At 35.7% G+C, this 21,399-nt stretch overlaps 1 protein-coding gene across 1 annotated transcript in view; it reads left to right on the top strand.

Annotated features, from left to right (window-relative positions):
• Positions 1-20,074, top strand: part of LOC121415458 (collagen alpha-1(XV) chain-like) — a gene marked incomplete at its 5' end in the record, with an annotated part of 34,465 nt that extends 14,391 nt beyond the window's left edge. The window contains 11 exons of the mRNA XM_041608662.1: positions 5,912-5,983; positions 6,448-6,483; positions 7,451-7,504; positions 11,483-11,557; positions 12,055-12,822; positions 13,165-13,740; positions 14,178-14,303; positions 14,722-14,850; positions 16,494-16,640; positions 17,032-17,204; positions 17,501-20,074. Of these exons, the coding sequence (XP_041464596.1) occupies positions 5,912-5,983; positions 6,448-6,483; positions 7,451-7,504; positions 11,483-11,557; positions 12,055-12,822; positions 13,165-13,740; positions 14,178-14,303; positions 14,722-14,850; positions 16,494-16,640; positions 17,032-17,204; positions 17,501-17,965 (2,621 nt within the window). The remainder of the gene's footprint in view (positions 1-5,911; positions 5,984-6,447; positions 6,484-7,450; positions 7,505-11,482; positions 11,558-12,054; positions 12,823-13,164; positions 13,741-14,177; positions 14,304-14,721; positions 14,851-16,493; positions 16,641-17,031; positions 17,205-17,500) is intronic.
• Positions 20,075-21,399: the final 1,325 nt, after the last annotated feature.

Raw genomic sequence — 21,399 nt, 5'->3', positions numbered from 1 at the left:
TATTAATTTGTTATACAATAGGATGGGAAGGTGACCTTGATGCTTCTATCGCAGCTGATACACAGTCAAAAGCTTTCTAAATCCTCAATGATAAAACAGGAAAGGGTGCTATATGAAGGGGTATCACAGGTGAATGTAAAATTATGAATATATATAACTTTCATTAGGAAATCCACAAAGCTAGGTTTAGAATATGAAATATTGATTTCAATCAGCAAATGACAGGATGACAAATGACAAAAGATTTCCAAAGTCCAAGATTTTATGGGAGAAATTTCCCAATATATACGAGAAATAACGATGAGACTGGGATAGTTTTCTCCATATGTGTGACAGTTTGAAGATAAACCAGGCCAGATGCAGAAGTTCAGTTGTCTAAGCATTGTAAGTAATCTTATGATAATAGTACTTGCCTAGAATACATCCCAGGTATTAAAAGATGTACACGCAGTGTGTACATCGGGCATTGCCCCTTTTCCTTAAGGTTTGCATGCTTCAGGAAAAGGAGTACTTGTTCATGTTGTTGTTGGTCTAGGCACTGGCCAATTACATTAAAGAATCGGACCTCTTCCTAACAGGCGCTCGGTGTTTGTTGGAATCTGTTCTGGTGTGTAGTGTCGGGAAAAGTAAACTGGGAGACAGTCGATCTAACTAATAGCTGAAGTGGCTACCCTGAGTAAAACAGGCTATTACTCATAATTTGACAAGGTAACAAGAATCTAGATCACTGGAGAATGGAATGAATAACGATAACAAAGGTAGGCGTAGCTTAACTGATCAAGGTTCCCCAGAGCTACCTACCCTTTCATTCCTTTTACAACATATTTCAATACAAGAGTTGCTAAAACTGCTGTAAACGTATGATTTCTCACATTTACATGTATATATATTTATATATACAGGTGGAAGAGCCGTGGTGTAGTGGTTCAGACTCTCGCCTTGTAAACAGAGGGTCGTGTGTTCGAATCCCACCGCGGTCTAGCGTCCTTTGGCAAGGCGTTAATCCACACTTTGCCACTCTCGACCTAGGTGCTAAATGGGTACCCGGTAGGATGCGAAAGATATTGTATGTTTGATTTTGCCAGCGCCATAATAGGGAGTGGAAATTGTGCACTTTTCGTGCTTGATTGAAATGAATCCAATGACCGGGGTAATAGTATGCTGTAACGCGCTTTGGGCCATTATGAGAAAAGCGCTTTATCAAAATTGGCTATTATTATTATTATATACGATTGATACATGTATTTGATTGACCAATATTCATTAGGCTGTAAACATTCACATAGGCCTACCCAGATAATAATGCTTACCCAACAATGAATAAGGACGAGAGAGATAATGGATCCATACTGAGCAGGCTTTGACCTAAACACTCTGATTTTCATCTGAGCAAACATTTTATCGAAAAACCATCATATCTGATGTATATAGAAACCCATCAACAAGTGGACAAACTGAAACCATAGATGCGCTAGAGATGCGTTTAACCATTGATGTGAGGATTTTCGCTTTGAGAGACCTTTGTATCTCCGTTAAATAGTCAGATAACGTTAAGAAATATAGAATGAATGATAGCAAGAGGCATTATTCTCCGGTATCATTTACCACCAATATTCAGAAGAAAAGTAAGCGGTATCCTTTTGTTTTGAGGGATAACATTAGGGATGCTTGAATGAATTGTGATATTGTGTTAAATTTTGATCTCCATTGTACTTGAGTTCATGTATCAGGTTGTATGTTCTTAATCTTCGACTATTCGGTGATGATGTTACCTATAAAGACACTCTCAGAACCATTCATGTATGTATACTATTTTTTTCCAATTATCTAATAATCTTAGTTCAATCAGTTCATTGGGCAAAATCCACTACAAGTTTATTTCAGTGAGTGTATCTTTTTCACATCATTTAAACTTGTAATCCAGAACCCTATTGCTGAACTAAATAGATAGATAAATATATATATACATTAATGTGAGACATGTATAAGGTTACTACCTTCATCACCAAATTTAACGCAACTCAAAATATCAAACGCAAAAAAACAAAACAGTTACAATTTTCTTACCATTTACAAATTAGCCGGGTAATAATGATAGAAGGGCCTGCTGGGAGAAGTTTTCGGAACTTAAGTGGCTACCCTGGGTAAATATGCCGTTTTTATTATTATTAGTAGTAGTATTAGTATTTTTGTACCAAGAATATCAATAGCTTCTGCCTCGTGTAGACATGAAGCTCCTAGTCATACAAAGGTAAATGGTCTGGTGAAACTTAACGTTATGATATTATAAGCTTGTGATTTCTCTTCATCAATAACCCCTTCCCTGGTAAAAAGCGAAGCGTATGCATTATACTTGCGGTTACAACTTCATTCAGGGTTTTCCTTTTAAATGAAGCCATTAGAGTACAACCTCTTCGTGGACCTGGATTTTTGTCACTGTCAAATTTTCCCTGAGGTATAGTTCTATTTCTACCGAGCTCTTTTTGGATGAGGAAAATCTTGGCTTTGTTTGCTAAAAGGTATTTTTCTTTTGTCTCTTGACGGGTCTTGGCATTGCTTGTCAGTGTAGGTTTCTTCTTTTGAGCTAGGTCATGAAGGAAGAGGAGGGGTTGGAGAAGATTAACACCTTTAACTGTTTGGTGTAGTCGAAAGCCTTTTTTATTCTTTCAGTCTAGCCTTAACGCTTAATATAATAGTGAAGTAATTGTACTTATTGTAATCCTTGTGTTTGCTATTCATTCGCTATTCGTTCTACCATTTCCAGATGGCTTGTACCATTAAAAAAATCGTGAGGCACTGATACATGGATATGCACAGAAGGGAAAACGAGAAATTAAAGGGGGAGGCATTACGACTGTGAGGGAGAGGGTGGTATCAAACTTAAGATGAAAGCAGGGATTGACAGTGAGAATGAACTCGTGAGGAAATGGTTATAATTGGTTAGCTAAATGATAAAGCGATAAAAAATGCGAAATATGAAAATCATTGGAGAATACAATAAAATAGAATATGTGCGCTAACTCTTTTCTTGTTTCCGTGCTGCTTCAGTGGCAGATTTACTACAAGCTGTACTTGCCTTTTAACGTGCAAAACATATAACACGATTGGAGTACCATATACTATGTGGTGCTAATTAGCACTGGTCGATCAGATAAAAAGAAGATAGGAAAGAGAAATCATTGGAGAATCATGTGTTTGAGGGATATTTGACGAGGGTCTGTCTCGAGTATGTTTCAACCTGATGAATATTACATGTTTCTTGCCATCAGAAAGATGATTTACAAGGCGGTTTCCAAATCAGTGTGGTTGAATGTCAGGCAATGTGATGCAATCAGTGGCTGCTCAGGCTCATTAGTGATACATAATTATCTGATGAACGAAACAAAAGGATGAAAGACACCCAAAAGAAATAAACGTGTCTGAATTAGTATATACGTTTCAGTGTGAAAAGTCAGCATCAGGCCTTCAGTACTCCCCTCCTTTTAACTCCCCAGTATTCATCATAGCAAATCACAATCACCTATAATAATAAAAGAAAGCAACAAATAATGTTTATCATCCAAGATAATTTCGTATGAAATGTATGTAAATATACTTATTCAAATCAACTGTTCTATATATGAAAAAAATGAGTTATAATGTTTTCATGGTTAACTTGATTCATACTTATGTAATGCTTCTTTACAATCTGAAATAAAAACATATTATTTTATAAACTCCTTGAAAATAGTAACCATGGGACCATTAAAATATATGTTTTATAGTTATACAAATCAGCGACCATTGTTCTACTGTAGCAAAGCTGAAGTTTATTTCCTCGTTGGTAGTTTCAAAATTGCCAGTTGTCAGATCAAAAGGTACAATACCAAGGGCAAGGCGAACAAGACTTTCAATTTCCCTGGAAATGATTTAGCTGATATTGCTTCCTGCTCTACGAAAGGAGGAACAGAGAATAATAAAAAAAATTCGGTTCAATCTCTCAACGCTAAGTAATTACGACTCATCATCAACCACCCCCAAAATATCGACAACCGTTGTTAAAGGATTGATTTCTATATTGGTCGATTTTCATCCCAAATATATCAAGATAAGAACATCAGATCTGAATTCACGCAACTTGACACAGCAGTCATCATTGTCTGTTCCTCAAGCACTATGGTATCGTGTACTGGCGTACAAATTAGTGGAGGGGACTTGGGGGCACTGGGCCCCCACAAGTTCCACATCCGATTTAAAAAAAACAAGAAACGAAAGGAAATAAAAAGGACGGGGTAAAATATGAAATGATTTTCAGGATACTGTGTATGTAAAAATATGTCAAAAAATATAATTTCAATTCATAATGGTCAGTTTAGGAATTTGCCCCAAATTTCTCTGCACATTGTGCCCCTCAAATCTTTTTTTTTTCAACATACCAGTGCTATCGTGTGACTCTGAAGTGAACTCGTAGAAACAAGTATGATTGTATACAATCTGTTAAAATAAATAGATGACATCCGTGAGACAGAGTGAACTTTGACAGCTATGAATGGAAGAGGATTTTCCATTCCAAATGTCGAGATTTATACCATAAACTTTGGATCAACATTATCTACCCACTTAAAGAACAACCGCCAATGGGAGGGTGACAGCAGTGACACCGGGCAGTATCTTCTCCTTCTGTCAACATTTTCACACTTCAAATATAAGATTTATTATGTTTATAGATAGAAAGATATGTAAGACTGTACTTAGATAGAAAGATATGTAAGACTGTACTTAGACAGAAAGATATGTAAGACTGTACTATCATGGATATAGAAAGATGTCTTTCGAGGCACCTGCACATGCCGCTTTTGGACGGATCAGTTTTTAATGATTATTTCACCAAACGGGTATTTTTAGATATACTGCATATGTCGTTCATAGAAATAGGGATAACTATGAATGAAGTATTAATTAAATTCACAATTATAACTTAATAAAAGAAATTTGCTAATTAGACACAACTCACACCCACCCTCATCTCCATACACACACACACACACCCCCACCCTCACGCACCAATTCACAAAATATAACACACGCGCACACGCAGTAGAGATTAATGCACGTCATCTTTACGTATACAGTTTGAATTTTATGTCAATTTCGAGATTTATCAGAAAATCAAATTATTGGGTAGAAAGAATTTTTACATATTCAATCCAGGACGATGTTCTTTCTACGTTTAATCCAGGACAATGAGACTTTATCTCACAAGGCCACTATTGGCTCTATTTGAAGTTCCCACATTATTACTGTACACATGCATGTACACAGACCTAATTATACACGAATATCATTGTATTTATTCTAAGTTTTTTTGCCTGGTTACATTGATGATGTATATATTCGAAGTGTATTTCTTTATATATATATATATATATATATATATATATATATATATATATATATATATATATATATATATATTATCTGTAATCATTGGGGTTTTTTTAATGAACAAATGAGCTGAGCTGAACTGAATGTTGACGGGTATCGGAGAAATATTCGTCCTTTAAATTTATTTTTTTAATAATTTTCACATTAGTTTATATTCTACCCTTATAATGATCGAATGATTGACCACACGGTACCGTACCTTCACAACTCTCTATGAATTATCCAACCAGCAAAAGTACAGGGCTCACCAGGAATGGGACTGACTCCCCCCCCCCAAAAAAAAAAAAATGGTAAGAAAAAAAAAGAGATTAATAGAAAATCCAGAGTCCCAAACAATATTTTTCATGTTTGTTTTTGATAGGTTTATAGACCTATGTATGTACGGCCCGCTCACCCATCCCCTTCCAGCTAGCCCCCCCCCCTCCCTCTGGATCAGCCACGACACCTAACTATTGATTCATATTTGTCTGTGTTCTCTCTTATACAGGTCCAAAAGGAGATCCTGGTCCGACAGGGCTTACTGGTCAGATCGGTCAGAGGGGACTCCCAGGAACACGTGGTATGTAATTCCCTGATGTACTGTCGGTGATCATTATGATAACCTCAGTGATAACTACTAGATCTTGTATCATACTGTATTTCCCATAGGAATCTATAGTAGCAGAACCAAATTGTGCAATTCTCTTGATAAACAAGGTTCACTTCTCTATTTTTTCTCTCTTAATTCATTATATCAACTCGTAGGTCATATTTACTTGGTAATTTTTAATCTGTGAATTTTTTCCTCCAATTCTGCAACTTCGCCTATAGCAAACCTTTCATCAGATTTTGCATGTCATTTGATATTGATTGCATTAACATTTTTAAATTACTTTTCTTATTGAATAAACTAATGAATTCTTGAATATTATAAACCTAAAATTCATTATTATGTATCTTAAAATTGGGGCGCTTTCTGCTATTTTCTCCATTCAACTGATGTAAATTCATTCTTTGGATAACTGTTTTCAAATCCATGTATAGGAGAGGCTGGTCCGAGAGGGAAGCGAGGAGATCGAGGTAAATGGAAAGACTTAATTTTATTTATATTTATGGTTTTTATCCACTGTTACTTGAAGGAACTGAAACTATCATTCTTTCTTCGTATGCATAACGGATATTGAATATTGTATAGTGTTCTTTATTTGTAGCCACGTCAAACTGATTTTCATATGTATTCATCTGATAAAAGCAAGTATATTATGTTTTCAACCGCATTATGTATTTGTGATAAAGCACGAGAAATATTCGTTTTGTCATTTCTCCTTCCCAAATCATTCTGTATTCGATGGCATTACTTATGCATTGTATTTCTTAAATAAAATTTAATGAAAACATTGCAATGTAAGCAGAGACACTGAGATGTTGCTGTGCGATTGGTGAAAAGTGAATCACGTCATTGTAGATTTTCTATCAAGAAATGTTTTATTTTCGCTCATCTATCAAGTCAATAGTTATGATCCATCCCGGTGATCCATATAGTCACATCAAATGTTATTGATTTTGGGAGTATACGTATAGTGCTCTTTTTTTCTATGATCAGGAAGTTTCTGATGTGGAATGTAAAGCAAACATTTACCTGTTGTTATTTGTTATTGAAACAAAATATTTTTTTTCATTTTTCCCCCATTTTCCTTTGTTTCGTGCAATTCAATATTTCTCTCTTTTTCAATTTTTTTTTTTAATACTTTTTTTCTTTTTCTTCTGCTCCCTCTCTTGATTTTTTTTCGGTATTTTTTTCATATTTTTGACCATTTTTTCCTTGTATAATGCTTTTTTTTTTCATTTTCCCTCTGTCGCTTTCTCTTGTTTTCTTTCTTTCTCCCTTCCTTTATTTCTTTACTAATTGATTTATCTAATTTATCGCTGTCTTCCTTTTCTGTCATTTTTTGTGACTACTTTCCCCTACTCCGCTTGACTATCTTAACTCTTTCTCCATTATCCGTCTTTCCTCTCTCTCTCCCCTACCCCTTTCTCTCATTACAAGGACCCAAAGGCCACGCAGGTAGTAATGGAGAGCCAGGAGCACGAGGAGAAAAGGGTGAGGGTTATTTTTACTCTTTCGTCAAAGAGCGGGAAAAAGAACCAATGTTACACTTGCTTCTGTTATCATAGGGCCTACAGGGTTTGTTTAAAGATTTATTCATGTTTCAATTCTTGTTCAAAAGAAACCGATGTAATGGAAGCGTGCATATCTTCATGGAGGGTCATAAAGTGTATGAGTTAGTAACATTGTAAGCTACTTAAGTTCTAATTCAGAATATGTGGTCGAGATTTTAAGAATGTTGAAATAAAGCTACAGCAAATCACATTTTAGGAACATTTTTGCCCTATTTTGTCGATTTACTTCGGCTTAAATATTTTGAGCGCCTAATCCAAAAATCATAGAATTGTTGATGTGCTGTATTAAAAGCTTTGCTAGGGATCATGATGTTTTACGAAATAATGTGTGTAAGGGAACATAAAGTTCAGAAGTCCTTGCAATGATGTTCAATTGAATATCTACTATGAATTTAGGTATGAATTGTGAAGTGGGGTTTTGATAGTTCGTCGGATACTGTTTTCGGATCCATTTAGGCAATGCAAACGTGGCAGTCCATATCCTTTCTCCAGCATCGCTCGCTTCTATTGTGACCAATTCTTACAATAATATTGATAGAAATCATAACTAGAAAGCAAGGTGACTTGGAATATAAAGAAATATTGTATGAGAAAATTTAGTGCCCCGTGCGCAACCACGAAAAACCCGATTTGCGTGAAGGATTTGCAGAAATAATTCCCGGTCAATTCCCATGACGTTATTTGCACTTTTCCTTTACTTTTCCTTCACTCAAAAGACCTTCACAGTGATTTGTTAAACTAATGAAGAAAAGTATTTTTACAATTGATTTTAAGTAGACGCCGAGAAAAGTATAAAGTGAGATGGAATAGCGTTCGCTTGATGTGTAAGCCTTAGGATTTTAAAGCTGAGCTATTTGGAGAGGTAAATGACCGAGAAATGTTTAGTAATACTCAAATGTGACGCGGGGATTATTAACAATAAATTCATCAAAATATTTGCAATCATCTATCGGATTATAGCCTTATTCCTGGAAACTTTCAGAAAGTTAATTGAAATAAAAATGGGTTAAATGTACTTTCCAACTGAAGATTGGTGATGTCTATATATAAAAAAAAATTACAAGGTTTCATTTATACGCATTTTGAAAGTATCGTATGACATGTATGAAGAAATAGCAAGATGAAAATATAAAGGGATTATTTCACCTCGGGAGCGTTCCATGAGAGGACTTCTTAGTCGGATGTTTTATCTGACGAAGTCTGTTTTATCAGACTGTTATCATAGTAACAACGCATTTCAGGCAATCAAATTCAACGAAAGCTGTCCGATCGGTTAACTTTTTGGACCAGCAATTTTATACAGACGTACATATGACCAGCTGTCTTATTCAGCTTTATCGACGTGATTTGTTGATGTCAGGATATTAATCTTTGATACATATATATATATATACATATATATATATATATATAAAAGTGGATTATCATTAACAAGAATTCTTTTTCTTCTTCAGAAATTTATTTACATAAAAAAGGGAACTAAATGTTAAAACAATTGCCATACGTACATCATCATACAATCGTCCAGTTATGACTCCCATGAATTAGGTAGGCCCTTATTACATGAATAAGTTTTAATTTGATTACATGGCTCCATATTGTTTTGTATTTGTCTTTTTTTTATTTGGTACCTTATAAGTTTTGTTAATTTGCCAATATGCAACGGGTCAGTTAATATAACTCTCACAAAGAAGTTGTTTCTTTTGAATCGTTTTTAAACAGAGGTGACTATAAAATGTCACACAAAATTCGTCCTCCTCGAGCCGTCCTCCTAATCATAATCATGATAACATCATCATAAAGCTACGGCAATATCATCATTATCATCATCATCATCACCATCATCATCATCATCGTCAATTCGTCATGATTAATATCATCACCATTCATCACCATCATCACCACCACCATCACCATTATAATCTTCATGTGTAAGCTTTACTTGACCAGTTGGCCGTCTTGTGTCCCCTTTTGTCAGGTTTTTATAAAATGGGTCGAAGTGGTCAAACGGATAACATGAAGCCGGCCAATATCTTTGGATTCCCTCTTACATGTGCAAGTAAGACAAAGCCGAGTCGTTCCACACACTTGCATGCATTAAGTGCATTTTCCATAGAAATATTTTGCTAACACCCAGCTAAGCTGAGAGGTTTTTCACCTCCCAAATGTTTACCTTTGTAGAAGGGTCACCTGTTGCGATAAGTGATGATTCTATACGGGCCTGCGAAAAAGGTTAGCCTGAAGGAAGGACCAGTAGTTGACAGAATTGAAAACAGGGCCACGTCTTAAAGAGAGTTGCGATTGATCCGTTCAGCCACAACTATGGATGGCCAGCAACATCAACATCTAAAATACATTTTTTCTTCAAAATAATATCTAGATATGAAGTATATTCATACATTGGTTGTTTTCTTAAAAATCCAGTGTGCTTCTCTCTTTCTAAAAAGGAGCTTGAGCAAATATCACGAAGGAAAAATATGACATTGGTGGTTTTCCATACACTTAAGGTTGATCGTTGGTAGATCTTTGTAAGACAGTGCCCATGTCTTTGCTCTATCTTTGGCTGGAAGTTGACCCAAATTTCATGATTTGAAGATGACGCAGATGACTTCCTAGTTAGCATGACATTAGACAACTTTAACAGCATCTACAGAACTAATTATGTTTTATCATTATCAGAAGTTAAAAGAAAACGTGCAGATATCTATTCAACGTTTACCATCCATAACGACGAAGTATTGGAGGAGGGGTGATCCGAAATTAATACTCGTCGTCATCTTCATTTTAAATGGGATCAATTCACTCCACTTTGGGAATTGAATAATGATACCTCATTTATGTTGGGGCTTCATTACGAAAGAGCAGTTATGCCTAGAGTTAGAGAACCGAAAGTGTAGTGTGCATGATTCGAAAAATAAATTCTACCTGAAGAAACAAAGCATTTCAACTTTGCCATGATAATCAAAACCTTGATTGTGGGCATCAACGGAAAGACAAGATTTCAGTGACAGAAACCTACAAATAATCCGTCACAGTTTTTCCTTCTACCATTAATCATAGTCCAAGCCCAGACGGTTTAGGCCTTATGGGAGGAGAAAGGCTCCGTAAGTTCATTTCTAATGTTCTTCGTCTGACCCCATTATCAAGGCAGCGATGCAAACAGGATAAAATGTTTTGTCATAAAATAATAACTATGAAAAAGTCGAGAAGGAGAGAATGACTTCAGTGTTTCATCTGATGATGATGTATGTAGGGATATCTGGAGAATGATATGCTGACAAGAAGTCCCCCTCGCTTTGCGGAATTAGTTCCAGTACGTGGAGTTACCATGGTCACCGATTCATTTCAACTTTCGTGTCTCTAAAGGCTAGGTTTTAAGAATAAAGGTTTCAAGCCCTGTTGAGGCTTATCACTCTCAAAGTCAAGATGAGGGTTCATAATTTTAATTCATTATTTTAGAGATAAGAAAGATAACCATATCCAAGTAAGAAGATGAGCTCTCTTTGCGTAGGAGGAGGTTAATCACATTTGAGAATCACCAATTCGATTATCTCGAGAGCTGTTGATCTAATAGTTCATTTGAAATCTTTAACAGCTCTTTTCTTTTTATTTTGGTTAATTCTGTGATATTTACCGCAAATTACCCCTACCCTTCCTACCCACCAACTGCTTTCCAGTTCTAAGAAGCACGTTCGTTCATTAATTTTCAAACCTTATAAATCATGCACATAATGGTCACCCCGACTCTCTCTGTCACACATACATCCGCGCACACACATCTCGTGCATACCCTCACATTACACTACCATATCCTAATGTCCTCACATCCACCCATGACCACGCTATCACAGATTCGTAAATATTTGTAACTTTTATACCCCTTTCTTCTTCTTTAAAGGAGACATTGGTTTACCTGGACCACAAGGTCCACCTGGTCTCCAAGGAACCCGGATCGATAACTGTTCGTGCCAAGGTAAATGATCTCTTCGATTGGCATTTTGGTAAACTAAACTATACTTCTTCTTTTTTCTTACAATTGAACATCACAAATTCAAGTAGATGTTGCTTTTGTGTGCAAGACACGCGTCATATGTAATGAAAATCACGATTGCTGGATGTTTGGTATAGCATTGATTAATGGGTACCTGAATTTGGATGAAAAGAAAGACATAAATGGAGATCGATTATAAAACTCGTATAAACAGTACTTTGAAGAATTGCATTTGCAATGAACACGGGTGAGCGATCTGACTAACGAAGGTCACTCCATGTATAACATGGGCAACTTTGAAATTGCATTTTGTAATCAAAGTTGATAAATGATACTGATACCGGAATCATGGCAAGCCATTCAATTAACCCTACAATAATAATCATCAATCAAACCATTGTTGGCTTCTAATCTATCAAAGTACCTTTTTTTATTAAAACAAAATGTATTAGATTGAATTCATCTTCTCTTGAAATTAGGTAATCGTAGATCGGCAGATGAAAACCATGGTGTAGCCAGTATTCCATTGGAAGAGCTGGAAACTAAGATGCGGAGAATCCTCCTTCAGTCATCAATCTCCGGGTTTATCATCGCCAATGACAGTTCAGATAAAGCAGAAGTCATCATTAGCAGTTTTAAATCCGTTAAGCGTGGCCCTCCTGCTCCTCTGATGGCGTCAGGTGATGGGTCGACAGGTGTGCAGAATGACGTCATCGGTGAAGCATCTTCTGATCAAGATTCTGACGTTGATATTGGAAATGATAACCCTGGTGATGGTCTTTCTCATATTTCGAATATACATCCAAATCATGCATTCGCTCCACCTGGTAGTGGTAACACTACAGCTCGCAAACCACAGCATCTTGATCAGGGCAGGACGATGAAAGAATCTGGTAATTCTCGACTACGGGCCGGAAGTGATGGCGATGCCGGAAACCTTTTTGTAGACCATGTAGCGACGACAGACATGCCGACATCGTTACCAGCCCAAGCTTTGAGCACGGACAGCAGGACTATGATCGTTGACCCGCAAGAGACTTCAGAAAATGAGGCAGAGGGATCACTGTTCATCAATGACCGCCGTGGCCACGGTGGAAGCAATAGCGTCAACTTTGGTGAAGATCAGTTAATGATGGTCACTCAATCATCAAAAATGACTTCCGATCCCGACATGCCTGATCAGCAGATCACAACACCTGGGGGCACCGCTGATGGAATGACAAGGATGAGCATAGATGACCAGAAATGTGTGTATGGTTGAGTATTTCAATTCAATCTTGAAATCATTTTCGAATGAATAATGAATTTGATCACGAAGCAATTGAATTTGAGAATGCATTCCAAGGGGAGCAAACATTACGAAAGTAAGGGGAAATAAAAATCATAGAAAAATAGAAGGGGAAAATTAAATGTAATGAATAACTATTTAAAGAAGCACTTGGAAAAAAGGAGCATAAAACTTTGTGTTCTGCTCCGAGCGCAGAATTTTCCTTTTATTTGCTACTAGTTAAGTGAACTTTATAGAACTGTTACAAAACTTTAACTTTAGTTGTATTCAAATTGCTTAACTTTGTTTTGTTAAATTCCAGTGATGAATATATCGGCTCTCTTGCAACGTCTGAACGAGCTGACAGCCAATAGAACGTCTCTCTTGGATTTTGTTCAAATGGCAACAAAGAGTACATGTGGGTGTCCGGGACCCCCAGGTCCAATCGGTCCACGTGGATATGTTGGGCCAAAGGGAGATCAGGGTGTGAAGGGCCTTCCAGGAGCCATAGGAGAGAAAGGGGATAAGGGCGATCGTGGGTCACTCATCGACGGCGAAGGACATATCCTCCAGGGTCCACCTGGACCAAAAGGAGACAGAGGCGTCGCTGGCTCAAGAGGACGTAAGGGGGAACCAGGTATTGACGGAATGGATGGGATGACGGGTCTACCGGGCGTTCAAGGAGAACCTGGTCCTCGTGGTCTTCCGGGTGAAGAGGGGGATCCTGGACCGATGGGAATAAAGGGTTCCAAAGGGGATATGGGTCCGATGGGAACCAGGGGACAAATCGGTTATGATGGCCAGAAAGGTAGCAAGGGTGAACCTGGTGTAAGAGGACACAGAGGTGTTCCTGGATCAACAGGACCGTTTGGACCAAAAGGAATCAAGGGAGAGCAGGGTAAATGAATCATATTTTGCTTCTTTCACTGTTCCTCTAAAACAGGACTCTGTATCACCCCAAAAGTAGGAATGTTGAAAGATTTTTACTATCGATTGGCAAACTTCTTCTAGGCCTGATACATTGGACATCATCTACATTTGTATTGTTCCTATTATAGCAATCGGATCAGAGAATCAAAAAAAAAAATTTTAAAAAGAACATTTGGGGGTTATTCGTGAGCTGATTCAAATTCTGGTTTCAAACACTGAGCAAATCTTTTTTTAAGATGTTAACAATTACCAGTAGATCAGAACTAATGTATATTACAGCAGCTAAGAGGTAACCTCTATACCATTCTATTGTATAAGAGCAGTGAATATGTATCATTTTCTATGCTTATGCTTACAAAATATAAATCATTTATCAGCTGATACCTCTTTCAATCGCTAAACCAGGTAAGAGAGGTGAAAGAGGCTACCCTGGTCTTACAGGTTCATCAGGTCCACCAGGGGAACCTGGAACCCCAGGTCGAAATGGAATGAAAGGACAAAAAGGAGAACGCCATGTCTATGTGCTGCCAGGTTAGACATTGATCATTCATGTTGATTGGGACATACATGTAACTGTAATCATGACAAGGTGGAAATGAAGTTATTTTCTTGAAGATTTGATTGATGTACATTAAGAATAGGGTTCATTTGTAAAAATGTATTGTTTTATAAGTATCCATTATATTCCTATGTTACACGGATGACGATTGCTATATTGATATGAATGTTTCTATGACAGTCAAATAAAGATTAATTAAATAAGCGTACTTGTTTTGGGGCTTTCAACTACTAACTCTGACTGAGACAAGATAACTAAAGAAGGAAATCTGAATTACAGTTAGTCTTTACAGCATGTTTGATATCACTCAGTGCATGTTGAAATTGTTGACATAACATCAAAAGAATAAAAAAATCTACACGAGTTCACTTATTCTCTGTCTGTTAACAGGCGGTGAACATGTGCAACCTACTGAGTATTTCTCTCCAACCCCTCCTAGCCCAAACCCAACAACCAAACCTGCAAACATTGAGCCTGAGGAAAAGATGTTCAAGATATATGAACCAATTGTGAAATCAAGTAAGTCTCAACTGTTAAACACCAAGGCCCGTACTCTGAAGTCCGGGTTAACTTAGGCTACGGTCTAAATTTTGCTAAAATTGTGGGATGAAAAAATCTGTGATTTCTTGACTCTTTCTTAATTATGTTTCAATGATAAAGAGAACTATTTCAGTAATTATTCCCAGTCAGTTATGAATGATTTGAGTGCCAAATGACCTGATAAATTGAACCTGTGCTGTTACAGATTTTTGTCACAATTCGCTGTCCATAGTAAAAAAAAAACACTACTGTAAATTAGAGTTCAGATGATTGTGTTCTTACCAAATATCATTCATTGAAACCATTGTTACTTGTTGCTTTTCTGCCCTCGGTGTCTTCCTTGATCACACTGCCCGTTATATATGTCTTCTATGTGTTTGATATTAACCAAATATATTAAACTTGTCTGCCGCATTAGGATTTTTCTTTTTTAATAAGATTGAGTTCACACAGTAATAAGATCAAATCAAGAACAAATCATATGTTCCTGAACAGGGATACATATTTGTAATTACATTTCTATAACTGTTTTTCAGAAAAGTGTAGTATAGTAATATGCAAAAGACAGGGAAACTGTAAAATTTGAAACAAAGTAAAGTTGCCCACTGCTGGGCTCCTTAACTGCATAAATACCAATGACCAATCAAGACAATTGTTGCATGCACACTAATCAGTGCGGTGCTGTCATATTTGCAATTCATCACAAACGTTTGTGTTACGAAGTCAAATAGTTTTGAGAATATTTACTTTTATCTTTTTTGAGAGATCATATACAGGACATAATAAGTTTCTTCTGTGAGTGCCACTTGAATGCCACATAAGTATATTCATTTAATAATTTACAGTTATTAATTATCTAGAAACAAATCACGCATGTTACTCAACAATACACCTCAAACAGTGGACCGCGAAGCTCTCCCAGGTGGGCCGCGACAAGCTGCAGAGGAATATAAAAATATGGAGGGGGGGGGGCTATATTATTTTTACCGGACCTTTACGAATGCAGTTTGTTCCTGAACTGTTCTTTTCGAACGTGCTTCAGGGCTTTAGGTTAAAAATCATTATATTTTCATCAAAATGGACCTTTTTAAAACGATTTAAAAATTGCGAGGGAGGATACAAATTGACAAATCTCTGAATGTAATTGTAAGAAAATCTGACCCTGAATACATTAAATTTGGATTCATCATGCCTGGCAATGACGCAAAGCCATATTAAAGCAATGTGTGTCGAATGTTGAAGGTATTCAGCATTCTTGTTATTAAGTTATGTTGTAATGGTTGTATATATTTAGAGGAGGGGCTCAAAGGCCGGGCTACTGAAATTCATACGCACTTATATGCTCATTATAATCATTATCTATCTTTGAGTTGAGACAAGTAGTCATATCGCTTTCTTAAAATTTTGGTAGGTGGGCCTCGAAAAAAATCTGAGAGTAAAAGTGGTCCTCGAGTAAAAAAAGGTTGACAAGTGCTGAATTATACCATTATACCCAATCAAATCAGGACCTGGTCTAAAGAATGTACACATCTGAAAAACAATTATGATTGTGTTTCTTTTTAAAAAGCAAGTCTGATTTTGGTGGATCACACGTAGTAACGATCTTCTTTTATATCATTAAGAGTGCCGGTTGACGAACATTTCTGCCCCACATGAGATCCATACTGTGAAAAGATCCTACGGAACTTGGATGACAGACACATCTGAAGATAGCAGACAGACTGATGTTATATGGCTCACCATGCATCATCATGGGGCTATACTCATAGGTAGGAATCTCTCTTTCTACTTACCATTGGTCTGTGAAACTATGTTCTGAACAAAATGTTGATGTAAAAATTAGAACCTGTAAAATTTCACTGTGTGAATTTCTTGTTTTTTGTTAATAAGAATAGTTGGATATCATGAATACTGCAGACTTCGTTATCATCATGAAATTAATTAAGTTCTAGTCACCATGATGCCATGCGGCAAATTATGATTGACACCAAATTGAGTTTAACTCTGCACAAAAGCATCTGATTAACAGGAGTTTTGCAGTCTTTGCATTATTTCTTTCTTGTCTAGTAATCCAGATCCTCATCTGAAATATCACTTTTATTTTTACTTAAACAAAAAACAAAGCATTGTCTGATTTGTTTCTTTTCTGTCTTTATACAGAATACAAGAACCTTGATGAAATGAAAGACCGACGCCTTTCATCCACCTACGCATTACCCTTCCAGTGGGATGGTAATGGCCATGTGGTATACAATGGATCTTTCTACTATCATCATAGAAACACAGGTTGTATCATTCGATATAACTTGAGTAGTGGATCCATTATCAAACGTGTAAGTCTCACATTTACTTTCAAGATGTCCAAGACATTATACAGCTGCAGGTTATCATAATACTATTGACTCGGGAAACATCAAATATATTGCCCTTAAAAGAACCATATTGCTTTCTTTGGGACAGCATCCATCACTAGTCGGATTCACATTGAAATAAATTATCTTGAAATAAACACCAAAATGTACAATGGTGTTGATCAGCAGAAGAAATTAGCAACATTTGAGAAAAGTATTTTTTTCAAATATTTTTATAACTTACTGGTTTTTAAGCTGATTTTGTTGATCTTCTACAGGTACCAATAACATCTCTAGGTTACCAAGACGATGACTTGTTCCAACTGTCTTCAGGATACACCAATGTTGACTTTGCAGTAGATGAAAATGGTCTGTGGATCATATACCCACTCACTCGCCCTGGATCCATCGGTAAACTCGCCGTCTCCAAACTTGACCCTGACTCGCTGGAAATCATCACAACTATCACAACAGATCATAACTTCCAGTCAACGGCCAATGCCTTTATTATCTGCGGTGTGTTGTACACGACAAAAGGACCGCATAGCAGACCATCAAGGGTTGATTTTGCTTTTGACTTGCTAAGAGAGGTCGTTTTGGAGGATATCAGTATGAACATTGAGAACAGACATCGTAGAACTGTTATGCTCTCGTATAATCCTCGAGATAGACTGTTGTATGGATGGGATAAAGGCAGACTTCTTACATATCATGTGACAATTAAGGAATATACAGATGATTAAAAAAAGACAAACATGCTGTATGCAGCATTGTAAATATGTGTATTATGATATTGTAAATGCACTGGTATAGTTGATACAGAGATTGAACTGAGAGGAGTTCTTTTATAGATAAATTATGTATCGAATAATTACCTTGATAATATTAATTACAACGTTGAAATAAGCCATCCAAATTGAACACTAATAACCACATTGTAAAGTCCAATGATCATGCTATCAATATTATCTCATAATGAAATAATTTTTTTTGATTAATTTGTCCAAAGTTTAAGTCAGAGTAACAACAGTTCTTTGAGAATAAAGAAACAAGCGAGACAGACTGCATACATTTAATTCCTCTACATCAAGAATACCACTACGCTTTTTTTCAGGGAGCAGTCAACGATCATTTGGGTAAAAAAACATTACTCATGTAAGGTAGAGAAACCATCCTTTTTGATAATTTAATAACATTTCTTGCATAAAGAGGATGTCATGTACATGTTTATTTCTTTTAAGGTGCTATAACTTATGTATAAAATGTAAATATGTATATATTTTACATCAATTCGTGATATCAGTCTTATTCTAAATAATTTTATGGTAAAATGGCAAATGCACAGCTGTAGATATCCTTTCAATAATAGCAAAAATTAACAAATTTTTCTTTCTTAATTCTTTTAAACTGAAATCTGTCCCTAATGTCTGTCCTAAATAGCTTCATGCTATGGAGTATCAGATCAAGATATTCCAGCTTTGGTTTCCTTCTTAGATAACATCCTGTATTTTATATACACATGCTGCAAAAAATATGTCTATTCATTAAAAAAAAAAACAATCACAAATTTTAGATTTTTCTGAGTAACAAAATAATTTTATTCATATTTTCTTTTTATGCATGTTAACATGACAAGATGGGCAAAAAAATTAACACTTTAAGTATATGTACACAACCATGTCAAAGGATATATGAAAAGAGAATGTGTACTTTTCTATTTACAAGTACTGTGTATAACCTTATAAAAAAAGGTGTATGGACAAGTTTTACATGGACAGGTAATGTGTATTTTAGGTATAAAAATGTAAAAGAAATTCGATGACAATTTAACCACAGTACCATCAAGGAAGCACATCATGATACAAATAGTCAGTTATAAGCTACAGTGGATTCTTGCATCTGATTGGCAAAGAGCAAATTAATCAGTGAAAATCACTAACAAAATCCGGATATGCATGGTGAAAAATGCTGCTTGTAACATATCAATACATCATTTTCACAAAATAAGAAAGAACTCAATTCTGGGATATTGATCATTTTGTTTCTACTTTTCGTCAGCACTTTCTTCTCATCTACATGTATATCAACATTGTTTGCCTTTCTATGTAATATGTTCTTCATGGCACGAGGTACAAATAAACCTAAAACTTGATATCAAATAGAAATGTTATTAGGACGTAATGAAAAGATGACATGGAACAATTTGGAATCCATAACATAAAAGTTTGCAGACAATGTCATATTTCAATGCCAGCTATTTTGATATCATGTTATACAGTTATGGAATGCTATATACTTGTACTACTTTTCAGCCATTCTGAGCGAGTCCTTTTTGGTAAAACATGTAAATGAATAGTCTCTGACCAGGAGTAACTTTCTTGAAACCAACTATAGCTTCTTTAGACAGTGTATAATTTTAGTACATTAATTAAAAGCTAGTCAGACTTGGTAATAAACCTCACAAAATAAAACGATTGCTATTTTGAGTATTTTCTTCCTTCAAAAGAACCACCAATACTCATTTATATATCTTTGGCATTATAGATCATACACACATGCACTAATTGGAATGTGCAAAGGGGAATAATTTAATATCTACAAAAGCTATCTTTGGTCCTTATTTGGTGCCTCTGTTCTAGTAAATTTTCTTTCATCCGGCTTATGCAATCTAGCTTCATAATAATTGAACATGGTCATCTTAAATTATGATTTGTTCTGTTATACATAATGAGGGCGCCATTGCACATACCTCTGTACATGAATGTCAAGAATTTTAATAAAATGTCCTCTTTGAAGGGAGCTACACACTCTGACAATCCAAATCCACCCAAATAACGATGATGCTCCCCCCCCAAAAAAAAAGGATCATCGCTAAACACTTAGAATCTTTGATTTCTAGGAATCTTCAATTCAATTCAAGTTTATTCAACCATAAAAATGTGTATATACAAATCATACATAATTATACAAACAAAATATGGCTAGGACCATAAAAAAGCAAACTGCTTGTAGATAATGGCCCCCAAAACAATATCATTGACATAATTTAAAATCAAAAACAAAAAACTGAGAAAACACAAATTTTATCAGAAAATATATAAATGTATAAACATACACACATACACACAGCAACACACACATGCACACACACACAAACCCTGGTGATTTTATAGATTTTCCATTAAATAGGCCCTACACATTTTTTTGAAACAGGATACAGTTGAACAATCTTTTAGTGAAGTTGGGAGTTGATTCCATTTTTTTATACCGACTAAAGCTAGTGAATTTAAAGAAGAAGAAAGTCTCACTTTCGGAACATGGAAATTATCTTTTTGTCTAGTAGCATAAGAATGAACATTTAAATTGAGTGAAAACATATTGCAATACTTCAATGGAAAAATATGATTTTTAACTGAGTACATAAAGATTAGAGTATTTAAAGTAATTAGTTCATGGAGAGGTAAAATATTCATCTTTTTGAAAAGGGGTTTACTAGCACTTTGCATATGGGACTTAGTAATTAACCGGATTGATTTTTTCTGTAGGATATATGGTTTTAGAAGGCGTGATTTGTATGTATTACCCCAAATACAATAATTCAGATGTGGCAAGATAAGGCTATTATAAAGGATATTTAAAATATTAGAAGGTAATATGAATTTCAATTTATATAAGATACCAACATATTTAGATAATGATTTACAAATTTCTGATATGTGTATACTCCAATCCATGAGCTCATTAAAAGTAACTCCAAGAAACTTTATATTTTTTAATTTAGAAATTACAAGATTATCAATTATAATATGTGGTAGGTCATGGGGCACTCTCTTGTTCCTTGATCTAAATATAATATAGTTTGTTTTGGCTATATTCAGAGATAATTTATTTGCTTTGAACCATGTAGAGACTTTTGCTATTTCCCTGTTTACCGACAAGACAAGTGTTTTAATGTTACTGCTACTCATGAGTGCACAAGTATCGTCGGCAAACAGGGAAAACTTAAGAAGATTTGATAATATCATTGACATATATAAGGAACAAGAGAGGGCCCAAGACAGATCCTTGAGGAACACCACAGTTGAGATGCTGTATTGAGGATCTGACACCATTGACCATCACATATTGACTTCTGTTAGATAGATAATCTTCAAACCATTTAAGGGCAAGACCTCTG

The sequence above is a fragment of the Lytechinus variegatus genome, chromosome 5 (genome assembly GCF_018143015.1).
Source record: "Lytechinus variegatus isolate NC3 chromosome 5, Lvar_3.0, whole genome shotgun sequence".
NCBI lineage: Eukaryota > Metazoa > Echinodermata > Echinoidea > Temnopleuroida > Toxopneustidae > Lytechinus > Lytechinus variegatus.
Note: the sequence above shows the minus strand (reverse complement) of the source record. Positions and strands in the feature narration are given on the sequence as shown.